Genomic DNA, 15,521 nt, shown 5'->3' with positions numbered 1-15,521 from the left:
TGAGCCGTGCCCTCGAGGTGGCCGTCTCCCTGCGTCCCCTGGCCCGTCACCATGGCCGGCCACGTGGGGCAGGAACTGGGGCGCCCGTACCCCTTGGCGGGGCAGGGCCTGCACCTGGACGCCGTCCCACCGGGCCCGGCCAACGCGCCCCACGAGGGGCCCGGCAGCTTCCTGCCTGAGGCCTACAATGGGGTGGCCCCCGGGCAGGGCTACGGCTACCGGCTGGACTACGGGCCGCAGGGGGGGCTCCTGGAGACGCAGCCGGGGGACCCCGCCGGGCACCAGGCCCTGCTCCGTGCCTGGTGCCCCTTCCCCATGGGCGGGGAGGGCTGGGCGCCCCCCTACGGCCCTGCCCAGCCCACTGCGGCCTACGAAGGCCTGAAGCCCGACGTCAAGCCGGAGCGGGAGTGCGGCCAACAGGGCCCCATCTACGGGCACCCGGCCCAGGCCTGGGGGGGCTGCTTCCTGCCCCAGGCCGCTGCCCGCCCCCTGGCCGCTCTGCCCCCTCCGCCCCCTGGCCCCGCAGGCGAGGGGGGCGAGGGCAGTGGGGCCAGCAGCCCCCGGAGCGATGGCAGCGGGGGCAGCCCCGGGGCGCCGGCGGCCCCCGGCGAGGTCAAGGCGGACGAGGCCGAGAGCGGGGACGAGGTATGGACGGGCTCTGGGGCTGGGTGAGATCCCCGGGGGTGGATCTCCCGAGATCCCAGCAGATCCCCTGAGTTACGGACCGGGTCCCTCGGGATCTCTGCTGGATCCACCCTGGGGTGCGAGAGAGATCCCAGCCGATCCCGCCACACCTCAGCTGGGCAGAGTTTGGGACAGGAAGTGGAGTAGAGTCCCGGATCCCAGCCCCCCTTGCTCTAACCACTAGGGCCCCACGCCCCTCCCAGAGCTGGGGAGAGAACCCAGGAGTCCTGGCTCCCAGCCCCCACTGCTCTAACCACTAGGCCCCCACTACCCTCCCAGAGCTGGGGAGAGAACCCAGGAGTCCTAGCTCCCAGCCTCCCTCCCCCACTCGGGCTAGGCCCTGTGTCCAGCTGCCCCAAAGGAAGATATGTTCCTGCTCTCTAATTGGGACTCCTCCCTGATTTACAATCACCCGTGAATTCCCCCTTGAGGGCACTGGCCCAGGCCCACTCCCCAGCCCAAAGGGGCTGGGAGCCAGGACTCCTGGGTTCTCTCCTGGCTCAGGGAGTGGAATGGGGCCGGTGGTTAGAGTAGGGGGGGCTGGGAGCCAGGACTCCTGGGTTCTCTCCCAGCTCGGGGAGGGGAGTGGGGCCTAGTGGTTTGAGCAGGGGGGCTGGGAGCCAGGACTCCTGGGTTCTCTCCTGGCTCAGGGAGGGGAATGGGACCGGTGGATAGAGTATAGGGGGCTGGGAGCCAGGACTCCTGGGTTCTCTCTCTGGCTCGGGGAGGGGAATAGGGGCTAGCGGTTAGAGTGCGGGGGCTGGGAACCGGGACACAACTTCCCTTCTTGTCCCGAAGGCGGGCGGGTGTCACCCATCTGCTGTTCCCCAGAGCTGGCCGCAGTGCGGGCGGGGCTGGTCAGACAGGTGCGGGGTCGTTGTCATTCCTGAGCGATGGGGCCATTGCCTGGGTGATGGGAACAGATCCTCCACCCAGCGCCCCAGGTCTCCCAACACAGGAGCAGGAGCCAGGACTCCTGGGTTCACTCCTGGCTCTGGGAGGGGAGTGGGGTCTAGTGGTTAGAGCAGGGGGGGGCTGGGAGCCAGGACTCCGGGGTTCTGTCCCCAGCTAGGTGGGGAGGGGCTCTGGGTGTGTCAGGAATGGACGATCTCAAACCGCTCAGCCGGGGCAGTTGTTACCTGGGCTCCATCTGTGTCCTGAGCCCCGGGACTTGAGCGGCCAGATTCCTGCCAGATGATCGCGGGGCCAGAGCCCTGGCTCCAGGCTGGAAACTCCCCCCGCACCAAGCTCTGCCGGTGCCCCCCCACTCCAGACCCCAGCCCCCTGCTAGCCCAGCCCTGCGGTCTGTCCCCGGCTCTGGGAGGGGAGGGGGATCTCGTGGTTAGAGCAGGGGCAGGGCGGGGAGCCAGGATCCCTGGGTTCTCTCCCTGCCCCTCCCCACTGACAGGCCCCCATCCCCTCCCCCAGGAGACCCCCAGCACGGAGGAGATGGAGCAGTTTGCCAAGGAGCTGAAGCACAAGAGGATCACGCTGGGGTTCACGCAGGCCGACGTGGGGCTGGCCCTGGGTGTGCTGTACGGTGGGTGTCACTGGGGGGGCTCCCGGACGCCGGGGTCCATTCCTGGACGGGCTGGGGGGACGCCAGGGCCCGTTCACAGGGTGAAGAGTGTCCCTGGGCACCTGGGCCCATTTCCAAGGGGGTGTGGGGGGCGGGGCCCAGATGCCAGGGTCCATTCACAGGGCAGGGAGGTGTCCCTAGACACCTGGGCCCATTTCCAAGGGGGTGTGGGGGCGGGGCCCGGATGCCAGGGTCCATTCACAGGGCAGCGGGGTGTCCCTAGACACCTGGGCCTATTTCCAAAAGGTGGGGGGGGGCCCAGATGCCAGGTTCCATTTAAAGGGCAGGGGGTGTCCCTAGACACCTGGGCTCATTGTGAGGGGTAGGGGCCCGGACGCCAGGGTCCGTTCAGAGGCGGGCGTGTCCCTGGACACCTGGGCCCGTTTCAAGGAAGCGTGGGGAAGGGGCCCAGATGCCAGGCTCCATTCAAAGGGTGAAGGGTGTCCCTAGACACCTGGGCTCATTGTGGGGGGGTTAGGGGCCTGGACGCCAGGGTCCCTTCTGAAGTGGTGGGGAGGTGTCCCTAGACCCCTGGGCCCATTTCCAAGGGGGTGTGGGGGCGGGGCCCGGATGCCAGGGTCCTTTCACAGGGCAGGGGAGTGTCCCTAGACACCTGGGCCCATTGTGGGGGTTAGGGGCCTGGACGCCAGGGTCCCTTCGGAGGTGGTGGGGAGGTGTCCCTAGACACCTGTGCCCATTTCCAAGGGGGCGTGGGGGATGTCCCAGGACGCCGGGGTCCGTTCAGAGAGCAGGGGCTCCCCCCCCACCCTGGTAAGACAGCTGGGGCGGGGTTGCCAGTTGGGTCCGGGCAAGGCTGCCCCCCGCCCTCGGCCCTGACCCCCCCCCCCGCCCCCCAGGGAAGATGTTCAGCCAGACGACCATCTGCCGCTTCGAGGCCCTGCAGCTGAGCTTCAAGAATATGTGCAAGCTGAAACCACTCCTGCAGCGCTGGCTGGACGAGGCCGACGGCAACGCCAACCTGCAGGAGGTGGGTGGGGGGCCCCGGGGGGGGGGGGGCTGGGTGGGATTGGTGGGGGGGAGCACCTGTGGATTGACATCATGGGGGGGGCTGGGCCCAAAGGGTGGTTGGCGTGTTGGGGAGTGGGGGAGGTGACGGCCTGCTGTGTGTTTCGGGGGGAGGTTGGGGGGGACTGGGGGGAGGATGGGCTGCTCTGAGGGGGGGCTGGGATGAGTGGATGGGTTGGTGTGCTGGGGGGCAATGGCCTGCTGGGGGGCTGCTGGCGTGACTCGGGGGGACGGGGACAGGGGGTGCTGGGTTGACTCTGGGAGGGATTAGGGCTGGGTGGGATACTGGGGTGACTCGGGGGGGATGGGGGAGACGGGGCAGGCCAGGAGGCGACTCTTTGGGGGTTCACATGTCAAGGGGGCAATGGCCTTCTGGGGTGACTCGGGGGGGGGAATCTGGGGGTGGGGAGGGCTGGAGGGGCCCTGGGATGACTGGGGGGGTTGGTGGTTTTGGAGGGGCAGCCGTGTTAGTCTGTATCAACAAAACCAAGGAGGCACCTTAGAGACTAACAGATTTATTTGGGCATAAGATGAGTCGGGGATGCTGTAGTGACTCTCCGGGGGGGTGCTGGGGTGACCGGGAATAGGGAGATGGGGGGAGTCGGGGTTCTGCAGTGACACTGTGGGGGGATGGGGGGAGTCGGGGGTGCTGCGGTGACTCTGCGGGGGGACGGGGGAGTCGGGGGTGCTGCGGTGACTCTGCGGGGGGACGGGGGGATTTGGGGGCGCCGTGGTGACTCTGTGGGGGGAATCGGGGGCGCCGCGGTGACTCTGTGGGGGGACGGGGGAGTCGGGGGCGCCGCGGTGACTCTACGGGGGGACGGGGGGAGTTGGGGCGCCGCGGTGACTCTGCGGGGGGAGTTGGGGGCGCCGTGGTGACTCTGCGGGGGGACAGGGGGAGTTGGGGGCGCCGTGGTGACTCTGCGGGGGGACGGGGGGAGTTGGGGGCGCCGTGGTGACTCTGTGGGGGGACGGGGGGAGTCGGGGCGCCGCGGTGACTCTGTGGGGGGACGGGGGGAGTCGGGGGCGCCGCGGTGACTCTGTGGGGGGACGGGGGGAGTTGGGGGCGCCGCGGTGACTCTGCGGGGGGACGGGGGGAGTCGGGGCGCCGCGGTGACTCTGCCGGGGGAGTCGGGGCGCCGCGGTGACTCTGCGGGGGGTGCCCCGCCTGTCCCCCAGATGTGCAGCATGGAGAGCGCCCTGCTCCAGGCCCGCAAGCGGAAGCGAACCAGCATCGAGACGGCGGCGCGGGGCTCCCTGGAGAGCTACTTTCTGCGCTGCCCCAAGCCCAGCCTGCAGGAGATCACCCACATCGCCCACGACCTGCACCTCGACAAGGACGTGAGTCCCGGGGGGCCGGTGCGCAGGGAGGGGTGCCGTGGGGGGGAGGGTACTGGGGGCTGTGTGGGGAAGGGGCGTGGGGGACTATGTGCATGGAGGGCTGCGGGTTCGGGGGCTGGGGGGGGTGCAGCACACGGGGGAGCTGTGGGGGTGAGGGGTGCAGGAGGCTGCGTGTGCATGGGGGGCGTGGGGAGGGCTGCGAGTGAGGGGGCGCAGGGGGGGGCGCAGGGGCAGCCCATCCCATGGCGCTGACGTCTGTCCATCTGTCCCCCCCAGGTGGTCCGCGTCTGGTTCTGCAACCGCCGGCAGAAGGGGAAGCGCAGCGGGGGCTGCTCCGGGCGTGACGACTGTGAGGGGGGGGCCCTGCCCTTCGCTCCCCCCGGCCAGCTGCCGGGGCCCCCCATGGGGCACCACCCCCCGCCCCCCCAGGGCTACAACGCCGCCGCCTTTGCCACCCTCTACGTGCCCCAGTTCCACCACGGGGGGGAGCCCTTCGACCCCACTCCCCCTGGGCCCCCCCTAATGGGCCACCCCATGCACTCCACCTGAGCGCCAGGGGGCTGGGGGTGGGGCGGGCGGACCTGGCGGGAGGGGCAGGGCGGGGGATTTTAACTGGAACACCCCCCCACCCCCCCCGCCGCTTAACTTTACTGCAAGGGATTGTGTGTCAATTTCCCGGGAGGGGGATGATTTGCGCACCCCTCCCCCCATTTTTTATTTTAAGGCAAGGGATTGTGGGTACGTTTTTATTTACAGGCAAATCTTCCCCCTCCCCCCCAGTCTGAAAGGCCTCAAGGCAGGGGGAAGGAATGGTTCTAGATCAGCCTTGTCTAGACCAAGCAAGCGTTCTCGAGCCAGCACCCCATCTTGGCTCTAGAGGCTCTGGGCTGCAAACACCCCCAACCAGGCGGACTCTAGAAGTGGGATGTTCTCTGTGCTCTAGAACCCACCCTGTCCCAGCCATCTGAGGTCTAGAACAGCTCCAGCCTCTCAGTGGACAATCTTGAGCTGATGGTGTTCTAGGTACCTCAACGGGAGACTCCAGAAAGTCCTGTAATATCTTTATAGGGCTAGAATAGCTAAGAAAGCTCTGGTGGCTCGATTCCTGTCAGCTCCTTTCAGGTATCTTGGGGAGCAGGTCATGGATCTAGAACCATGCAGAATCCAGAACATCGGCACTTTCAAGGTGGGAGGGTTCTAGTGTAACCATGAATACTTTGGAATCAGGCCATCCACGTTGAGAGCCTCGGGGTGTGATCTAGAACCTCCCGTGTAGCCTGACAGTGGGTAGGGGCTCTAGAACATCCGGGTGAAACTAGAACTCCATCCTGGTGAGCTTCCATCAACCTATGTGTATGAGATCTAGACCAGGGCTTCTCAAACTTCAACGCACCATGACTCCCCTCTGAAAACAAAAATTACTATATGACCCCGGGGGGGGGGGGGGGGGGAACTGAACCCTGAGTCCACCTGATTCCCACTGCCCCGCGTGGGGGAGCCAAAGCCCGAGCCCCCCGCCCTGGGCAGGGTAGGGGTCAAAGCCAAAGCCAAGGGCTTCAACCCCAGCCAGGGGGCCTGTAACCTGATCCCCACCACCCAAGGGTGAATCCCTTGGGCTTCAGCCCCGTGCACCAGCATGTCTAAGCAGTCCTGGGGACCCCATTAAAATGGGGTCCCGACCCACAGTTTGAGAACCACTGATCTAGACTAACCCCTCTGGTTCTAGAGCCCGGTCACCCAGTTCTGAGAGTCACCCACTTCTGAGGCCTCCTCCCATGGAGGGTCTAGGGCAGGGGTGTCCAAACCCTATCTCCCCTTCAGGAACCTCAGGTTGCAGGGGGGATAATCCCGAGCTGCAGCAGCTCGTTGTTGACTCTAGAACGAGTACAGTGAGTCTAGAACCTTGCTCCCTTTGCCAAAGATGTCACGATACTGAACCACAGTGATTCCAGAACCAACACGTGTCAAGTCTAGACCCGCAGTGACTCCAGAACCACGCAACCCCCTCCAGCCTCCTGAGTGTCCGGCTGTTCTGCAACAACCCCCAGGGACCCCACAGCCCCCCATCTCCCATCCCAGGAACCTCAGGGGTTTTTTTTTTTCTAGGTCAGCCACGTTCCTCTAGACTTTGTAGCTCTTTTTTAGGGAATGGTGTAAATAGTGTAAGACTCTTTTTCTCCAGCAGGAGGCGAGAGTGTCCTGACCCCTCTGGCTGCACCCCTGCCACCTGCTTCCCCCCCCACCCCAATCTTTTCTCTCTCTTTTTTTTTTGCTGCTGAATCTGATGTGGGGAAAGTGATTTGGGTTTTACTGGGCGGGGGCGAGAATCTCGGGCGGTGTCTTGACGGGAAGCTGCTGCACGCTCGCACCCACCCCCCTCTTGGTGCCTTATTAAATGACTCGTTACCCAAACGACGTGTGGTGTCCGTGTCTGGCTTTGTAACATGGGGAAAAACACCCTCTCCTGCCCCGCTCCCTGCAGCCCAGCGCCCTGCTCCCCGCAGCCCAGCCCCCTCCCCAGCGCCCCCTGTCGAGCCCCCCGCCCTGCTCCCTGCAGCACAGATCCAGAACTCAGAGCCAGGGCCAGGTCTTGTTTCCCAGGCAGGGCTCGCAGAGTGACTGTACCGCACACTGCTGCATGGAGTGAGAGGCAGCATGCAGGTCCAAGCTCCAGCAAGGAAGCGAGGGCGGCCACTGACTCAGGGTGGGGCCTTGCCTGGCAGGATTTAACCCCCCCAAGGCCACCTGGCCGCGGCTACCTTCCCAGCCAGGAAACCCCCCGCCCTGGGCTAGCACCCCAGCCCTGACACTGCCTCTTCTCACTGGGGCGGGTGTAACAGGAAAAGACTGAAGCTCAGGTCACTGGGGCAGCAAGAGAGAGTCCTGACTCCCAGCCCCCCCTGCTTTGACCACTAGGCCCCACTCCTCTCCCAGAGCTGGGGACAGAACCCAGGAGTCCTGGCTCCCAGCTGCCCCCTGCTCTAACCACTAGACCCCACTCTCCTCCCCAGGGGACACAGCCCAGGAGTCCTGGCTCCCAGCTCCGCCCCCCCCGCTCTAACCACTAGACCCCACTCCCCTCCTCACCTGAACCCGGGCCACACAGAGATCTGCCTGCAGATTCGGTTTGGTTGTGATCGACCGGATCCGGGGAAGCGACAGCTGTGGCCAGCAGGGAATGGGACCGCACTGTAGATGATGGATTTGCGAGGGGGTCTTGATCTCCCAACTCCCTGCCCCCTGAGCCGCAGTTCCCCTCTGGGGGTGCGCCCCCCGGCTTCTCCTGCCCCCGGAGGGTCAATTCCCAGGCTTGCAATACCAGCCTCCCGCCGGCAGGCGCGCAGCAGCTGAAGAGGGAGCTAGGCACATACAGGGTGCTCTGTGCTGCAGCAAATTCGGAGTGGGCGGCAGCTACACACAAACCATTCACCGGGGGTTGGTTTTGCGGCGCATGTTAGACTGTAATGGGCACAAGTGGAGCAGGACGGTGGAAAAAAACAAACAGGTGATCCGTTAGAAAACCCCCCCTCCCTTTTTTTTTTTGGTGCCAGAGCAAAAGAAGGAAAAAATAACCGAGGGGAGAGGTGGATCCGCGTCTCTGCCCGCGGCGGGGCGGGGGGAGCCATTCACCAGCGTAGTGGGTGGGAAAGGTCCGGTTTAGGAATAGGAAGAAGAACCCCGTTTTAGGAACAGGCTGAAAAATCCAGTTTTTCTGGCCTTTCCGGTGCGTTTTCACTCCCTTCTTTTCCGTCTCCCCTCCCCTGGAAGGAAGAAGGGAGCGGGAAGCGGCTCCGTGGGATGCCATGATGACTGGGTGTATTCGCACGGGGAAATCCAGGCGCAGGGAGAAGCGGCTGCTACGGAAAGAAGGAAGGGAATGAGGTGTAAAGGCTGGCAGACGAATCAATCGCACGGGGGTGTGCGTGTCTTGGATGCCCTCCTGGAGTCCTCGTGGGCGTGGAAACGGCCAGGTCACCTCCTCGTGCGAGGCTGCACAGCTGCCTTGTTTGTCACAAGGGCCGCGTGTAGTCTCTGCGAGCCGCTGCTTCGATGTCCATGCTGCGCACGACTGCCAAATGCTCTGATGAGGCACCGGGCCAATGCCCGGCCCAATTGGGAGCGAAAGCCCGGCACAGTCAGTGTGAGGCGCTGCTCAGGCATCGGCCCTCCATTGGCTCTCACCCCACCGGGCACATGTTCACAAGCCACAGCTCATGTGCGCTGGGGCTGGATTGTGGAGCCGGTGCCCCGTAGAGAGGAAAGGCCCCGTGTCCCATTCCCTGTAGGGGAACAGAAATCCCAGCCCAGGGGGATGTGCTCGGCTCCCAGGTTTGCACAATCGTCTTTGTACTTTTGCACAAGTCACGAGTCGGGCATCTCTTGTTTCCATCGCCAGCCACGTGCCCGGCTTACGTTTCTTGCTTCAGGCTCCTCGGCTGTTTTCACCCAGTCCCCACTTGGCTGGCATGGTGGCAGCAGCCGCTGGGCATGCACAATCGCCTGGCACAATTTCACCAGTCACTGCTGGTCTCCCACGATTTCACCAGTCCCTTCTAAGGTGTCATGTTTCACCAGTCACTGCCCGTGTGCGCGCACACAATCGCCTGGCCCGGTTTCACCAGTCACTGCCCGTGTGCGCGCACACAATCGCCTGGCCCGGTTTCACCAGTCACTGCCCGTGTGCTCACACAATCGCCTGGCCCGGTTTCACCACTCCCTGCCCATCTTGCACAGTCTCCGGTCTCCTGGCCGCCCCGTGCTCCCCTGCCCCGCGGCTACGTGCGGCAGCCCCCGCAGCGGAAGTCGGCCTCCTGGACGGCGCTGTAGCTGCAGCCCACGCAGGCCACGTGGAACCAGGCGTCGCAGCCGTCGCACTGCACCCACTGCACCGTCTCGTCCTGGGGCAGGCGGCAGCGCGGGGCCGCACAGGGCTCCGCCGTCAGCAGCGTCTGCGAGAACACCTGGCAGGTGTCACGCAGCGGGTGCTTCCGCGGCCGCCCCCGCCGCTTCCTGCAACGGGACGGGAGAGGTGAGCGACGCTGGGCCTCCCCCTCTAGGGGGCACCGGCTCCGATCCAGCCCCAGGGCAGGGACTGGCTGACTCAGGGGGGCAGGGAATGGGGCCCGGGGCCTGTCCCCTCTCGGGGATGCTGGCTCTGATCTGAACCCAGGGTGGGTCAGGTGGGGCATGGGGCCTTTCCCCTCTAGGGGACACTGGCTGGCTCCACTAGCCCCTCATGTTATCACAGGACCCTACAAACCAACTGCTGCCTCAGTGCTAAACCCGACGGCTCCCCCTTCACCCACGCTGGCCTCTGGGAGGTCCCAATGCCAGGCTGGGCGCCCCCACACCTTATTGTGAGTTTAGAGCCTTTTGTGCGCCCAGCTCCGGGGCAGAGCACCGTGGGCAGTGCCAAGTATAACACAGGGCGGATGATGACAGCTGAGGGTAGCAGGGCAATCTCCAGCCCTTTCGGGGGAGATGTAGGTGCTATGATCCTGCCCCCTCCACAGAGCATGCTGGGACACCGACTCGACTCACCCGCTTGGCGTGACCTGGACCTTCAGTCGCGCATCCGGCTGCGCCCTGCCGCTCCCCGCCCCTTCCGGCGCCTTCCGCAGTGGGCTTTGGCAGCTGTATCCGTCCGGCTCACAAGCCCACGGCTCCTCGTCCAGCCGGGTCACCTCATCCTCCAGCTCGGGGAGCAGCGTGTGGGCCGACTTCCGACGGCTCCTGGAGGCCCCGGGCCGGGTGGGAGGCTCCGACCTCGGACCCCGGTTCAGGGTGAAAGTCAGCGGCTGTGGTTTGAGCTTGCTGAGGCTGCCGATGGAGCTGAGGATCAGGGTGGCCTTGGGGCGGGAAGGGCGAGAGGGCCCCGCGGGCCGGGCTAGTGGGCGGATGCGATGGTTGCCGCCAGGCAGCACGGGTTTGAAGCCGCAGGGGAGCGGCCAGGGGGCCTTGGGGGCCGTGATGGCGGCGAAATCCTGAGGTTGCACCCGTACCTTCTGGAAGAGGAAGCAGAACTCCGAGTCGTCAGGCGGGGGTGCCAGGGCGCAGCCCTCAGGCACAGGGTCCGGGTGGCCGAAGGTGACCAGGTCTCCGTCGCTCAGCTCCAGGCGCCGGCCCCGGGGCACCCGCACCGCATTGACGTAGGTGCCTGGCGGAGATGGGAAGGAGAGAGCGGGGTGAAGGGGGAGGCCAGGGGTCCCTGGCATACTTGGTGGTGGGCTAGTGGCCACAGGGGAGCGAGTCCTGCTCATGGGAACTGCCAGGCTCACGGGGGCGACATGCACAGAGCTTTGGGTCAGGGAATTTCCAGGGTTTTTTAATTTTAATTAAACGAGTAGAGGTAGAACTAGATGGAGAGATGATAGATATTGGGGGAGGGAGATTAGAGAGATGGGGTATATGGGGATGGATGGATAGACAAGCGTGTATGGGGACAGACAGACACATAGGTGTGTATGGGGATGAACAGACAGATAGGCAGACGTGGATAGGGATGGAGAGAGACAGGTGTGTATGGGGATGGATAGATAAATAGACAGACGTGTATGGGGACAGACAGACAGACAGGTAGGTGTGTATGGGGATAGACAGAGAGACAGGTAGATGTGTATGGGGATGGATAGCTTGATAGACAGGCAGAAAGAGGAGTATGGGGTGAGGGACAGACACGCGGATACCTTAGACCAGTGGGTCTCAACCTATTTATCATCGTGGGCCGCATATGCAGCCCACAACGTGTTACCTGGTCCACAGGTTGAGAACCACAACGCCCGCCCCGGCAGACCCTATGCCCAATGCCTCCCACCCAGAGACTGCTCCACAGAGTGGGGCCAGGAGTGGAGCCCTGGGCAGGGTGGCAGGGACCCCAGACCCTGTTGTGCGGGGCCGGGTGGCAGCCCCATCACTGACCCTGGACTCTGTAGGGCTGGGCGGCAGCCCCGGGCCCCACGGAGCCAGCTGGCGACCCCGACACATCGCGGCGGGCAGCCAGGACCCTGGTGCACTGGGCAGCCGGAAACCTGGACGCCACGCGGCCCGGCAGCCATTAGCACACAGCTGTGTGCTAACTGGGCTGCATGCGGCCTGCAAGCCGAGAACCGCTGCCTTAGACAGAGGGGTGTCTACGGGAGAACACAGAGGGAGGGAGGATTGGTTGTGTGTGTGATAACTTACCCTCTGGGATCTTTTCAGTCGCCACTGACATGCAGCCACCTCTGGGGTGGGGCATGATTAGTGGCCACCCAGGGACCCTGCACTGGGATGACAGGCCTGGGGCTGAAATGCAGCTGCCTCTGGGGTGAGGCTCGGCGGCTAGTGACCCTGGGCGAGTCTTTAAACAGGAAGTGAAAAGGGAATCGTCTCCGATGCGAAGTGCAGAGGAAGGAATTAACTGGGCGGGGATCCAGAGCAATGGTGTTAAGGCATGAGCCAGCGCTGAGTGCCAGGGCAGAGCGCCCCCTGCTGAGCTCCCGCCCCTGCTCCCCCCAGCACAGCGCCCCCCAGCCCTCACCATGGGTGCTGCAGTCCACCAGGCAGACCCGCCACTCCCCGGCGGTGCTGTGCGGGTCCCTCTCGGCGTGGATCTCAGCGTGGATGCGGGACACCAACCCCGGGTTGCGCTCCGACACCAGGGGGACGTCGCAGACCTCGGCCCGGCGCCCCAGCCGGTAGGTGCAGTGCGGCCCAGCTGGCCGGAAGGTGTGCAGGTCCCGGTTCGGGTCATCCCCCGGGCAGGCTGGGCCCATCCGCAGCAGCTGGAAGCAGGGCAGGGCCTCAGACGGCATGGCCGGCTCCCCCTCCCCAGCATTGGGGAGGGGGTGCTGGGAGTCAGGACTCCTGGGTTCTATCCCAGCTCTGGGAGGGGGTGCGGTATAGTGGGTTAGAACGGGGGGGCTTGGAGCCAGGACTCCTGGGTTCTATTCTTCTCTGAAAAGTTTACTGGCTGAGACCGGAGCAACTCATGGTAGCAGTGGCTGGAAATTTACCCAGCTCCTGCTGCGGGCACTAGACCTGCCCCAACCTCTCCTGCCCCGGGTGTGTGTGGGGAGGGGATTAATTCCCTCCCGTTACCTCCCTCGTTATCTAGCTGACGACACAACAGCTCACGGCATCGTCTCCCCGCCCTGGCTGCTGCTAAAGTGCACTGGCTCCCTGCAGGGGGTGGGGGGACCCCGCTACCGGCCCCCCCGTGGGCTCAGGGGAGCCAAAGCATGGGGGGCTTGGAGGCTGAGATAGAGAGAGAGGGACAGGTTGGACGCCTCCCCCTTCCCCAGCTCTGGATCCCCTTTGCCTTCCTCTGCAACGCAGTTCTGGAGCCTGGCAGGGCCCTTTCCCAGCTCCAGACCCACTGCCCCTCGGCGGTTCTAGACCCCCCTCTTGCTGACAGAGCTCCAGAACCGCCCCCCCCCGTGTCTCTAGCTCTGCCCTCAGGATCGAGAGCCTCTCACGAACGCTGGTCTAGAACCCCCCCATGGGAAAGCGGCTCCGGAACAGCGCGTCTCTTGGCAACGCTGCTCTAGAACTCACGCCCTGGTCGGCATGGCAACCTGTCTGCGCAGCTCTAGCGCCCCGACCCCTCCTGCTCGGCGCTAGGACCCTGGTCTCCTAGCAACGCAGCGCTAGAGCCCCCCGGCCCCCCGGGCAGCGAGGCTGGCGGGCATGGCCCCCGGTCGCCTTGGCAACACGGCTCTAGAACCCAGGCCTTGCTGGCAACGGGGCCCCCGCGGTGACGCTGCTCCGGGCCCCCGGGCTCCTTGGCAACAGGGTCCCCGCGGTGACGTAGCTCCGGGCCCCCGGTCCCTTTGGTAACCGGGTCCCCGCGGTGACGTAGCTCCGGACCCCCGGTCTCCTTGGCAGCGGGGTCCCCGCGGTGACGTAGCTCCGGACCCCCGGTCTCCTTGGTAACCGGGTCCCCGCAGTGACGTAGCTCCGGGCCCCCGGGCTCCTTGGCAACAGGGTCCCCGCGATGACGTAGCTCCGGGCCCCCGGTCCCTTTGGTAACCGGGTCCCCGCAGTGACGTAGCTCCGGGCCCCCGGTCTCCTTGGTAACCGGGTCCCCGCAGTGACGCTGCTTCGGACCCCCGGGCTCCTTGGTAATCGGGGTCCCCCCCGGTGACGTAGCTCCGGGATCCCGGTTTCCCCCTCCCCTTGTCTCGGCCCGGCGCTGAGCGTCCGCTGGCCACAGCGGCTGCCCAGGCTCCCGTTCGACGCGCGCTGCCTGGGGAGTCGCCCGCTGATTGGCCGAGCTGGGACGCGTGGGCGCGGCCGCTGCTACCCATTGGCTTTGGCCTGGGCGACCGCTCCCTGATTGGCCGGGACCGCGGAGTCACGTGGGGAGCGGACGGGCGGGCTACTGCTGATTGGGCGAAATTGACAGGAGTGGGGCGGGGCCGGAGCGCGAGCGCCTCAACGGTCGCGGAAGGAGGGGCGAACCTGGGGAGGGGGTTGCGCATGCGCATGCGGGCAGGGACCCGGGGGGGGGGAAGAGTCAGGAGGGAAGAGGCGGGGCTGAGAGGGGAGGGGCTGAGAGGGAAGAAGCTGGGAGGGGAGGGGCTCAGGTGAGGGACTGAGAAGGGAGGAGCTGGGAGGGGAGGAGCTCAGGGGAGGGGAGGGGCTGAGAAGGGAGGAGCTGGGAGCGGAGGGGCTCAGGGAGGGGAAGGGCTGAGAGGGGAGGAGCTGGGAGGGGAGGGGCTCAGGTGAGGGGCTGAGAAGGGAGGAGCTGGGAGCGGAGGGGCTCAGGGGAGGGGAAGGGCTGAGAGGGGAGGAGCTGGGAGGGGAGGGGCTCAGGTGAGGGGAGGGGCTGAGAGGGGAGGAGCTGGGAGGGGAGGGGCTCAGGTGAGGGGAGGGGCTGAGAGGGGAGGAGCTGGGAGGGGAGGGGCTCAGGGGAGCGGAGGGGCTGAGAAGGGAGGAGCTGGGAGCGGAGGGGCTCAGGTGAGGGGCTGAGAAGGGAGGAGCTGGGAGGGGAGGGGCTCAGGGGAGGGGAGGAGCTGGGAGCGGAGGGGCTCAGGTGAGGGGCTGAGAAGGGAGGAGCTGGGAGGGGAGGGGCTCAGGGAGGGGAAGGGCTGAGGGGGAGGAGCTGGGAGCGGAGGGGCTCAGGTGAGGGGAAGGGCTGAGAGGGGAGGAGCTGGGAGCGGAGGGGCTCAGGGGAGGGGAAGGGCTGAGGGGGAGGAGCTGGGAGCGGAGGGGCTCAGGTGAGGGGCTGAGAAGGGAGGAGCTGGGAGGGGAGGGGCTCAGGGAGGGGAAGGGCTGAGAGGGGAGGAGCTGGGAGGGGAGGGGCTCAGGTGAGGGGAGGGGCCGAGAGGGGTAGAGGCCCAGGCTTTTGGGGCGGGGGGGGGGGGAGGGAGTCATAGGAAATGGGGAGGGAAGGAACCTGACCCACAGCAAAGGAAACGGTGGGGGGGTCGTTGGAGAGCAGCTGGGCTGGGAGAGGTGGTGGGGGCCCCGTGGCACCGATCCAGCGCCCACGCCTGGCCTGCAGGGAGCCCTGGGCTCAGGCGTCTTTCCCCCCCCCCCCCCGCGGCCCCAGCGCTAACCTGGGGGGGGCGACCCCACATATCTTCATGGCGAGACCAGCCGGGCGACACTCAGCCCGTGACCCCTTGTGACATGTGGGGAGCCCTGGCTTAACATCGGCCCTGCCCCCGCTGGGTAGCATGGGTGGGGGTGGGAGATGGGGTGTGTCCCAACAGCTAGGGGGCAAAAGGGGTCAAGGCAACAGCAGAGGGCTGCTCAATCCGAACCGTGGGTAATTAACAGCACCTGTGACGGGGGGGCAAATCCACAGGAATGTGCGCAAACAAGGAATGTGGGAGCCAGGACTCCTGGGTTCTCTCCCTGGCTCTGGGAGGGGAGTGGAGTCTAGTGGTTAGAGTGGGGGGGGGGG

General features: G+C 65.8%; 2 protein-coding genes across 2 annotated transcripts; one reads left to right on the top strand and one right to left on the bottom strand.

Moving 5' to 3' along the window:
• The first annotated feature begins 51 nt into the window (after nt 1-51).
• On the top strand, nt 52-5,179 carry POU5F1 (POU class 5 homeobox 1). The gene is made up of 5 exons (XM_037913427.1): nt 52-645; nt 2,113-2,224; nt 3,121-3,251; nt 4,469-4,630; nt 4,907-5,179. Exons 1-5 carry the CDS (start codon nt 52-54, stop codon nt 5,177-5,179), a joined length of 1,272 nt encoding a protein of 423 aa, XP_037769355.1.
• A 2,960-nt stretch (nt 5,180-8,139) lies between these two features.
• Nucleotides 8,140-13,853, bottom strand: TCF19 (transcription factor 19). The gene is made up of 3 exons (XM_037914405.2): nt 12,150-13,853; nt 10,172-10,787; nt 8,140-9,640 (listed from the first exon to the last, which is right to left on the bottom strand). Exons 1-3 carry the CDS (start codon nt 12,421-12,423, stop codon nt 9,406-9,408), a joined length of 1,125 nt encoding a protein of 374 aa, XP_037770333.1. The 5' UTR covers nt 12,424-13,853; the 3' UTR covers nt 8,140-9,405.
• Nucleotides 13,854-15,521: the final 1,668 nt, after the last annotated feature.

This window comes from Chelonia mydas, chromosome 14 (genome assembly GCF_015237465.2).
Source record: "Chelonia mydas isolate rCheMyd1 chromosome 14, rCheMyd1.pri.v2, whole genome shotgun sequence".
Lineage (NCBI taxonomy): Eukaryota > Metazoa > Chordata > Testudines > Cheloniidae > Chelonia > Chelonia mydas.
Note: the sequence above shows the minus strand (reverse complement) of the source record. Positions and strands in the feature narration are given on the sequence as shown.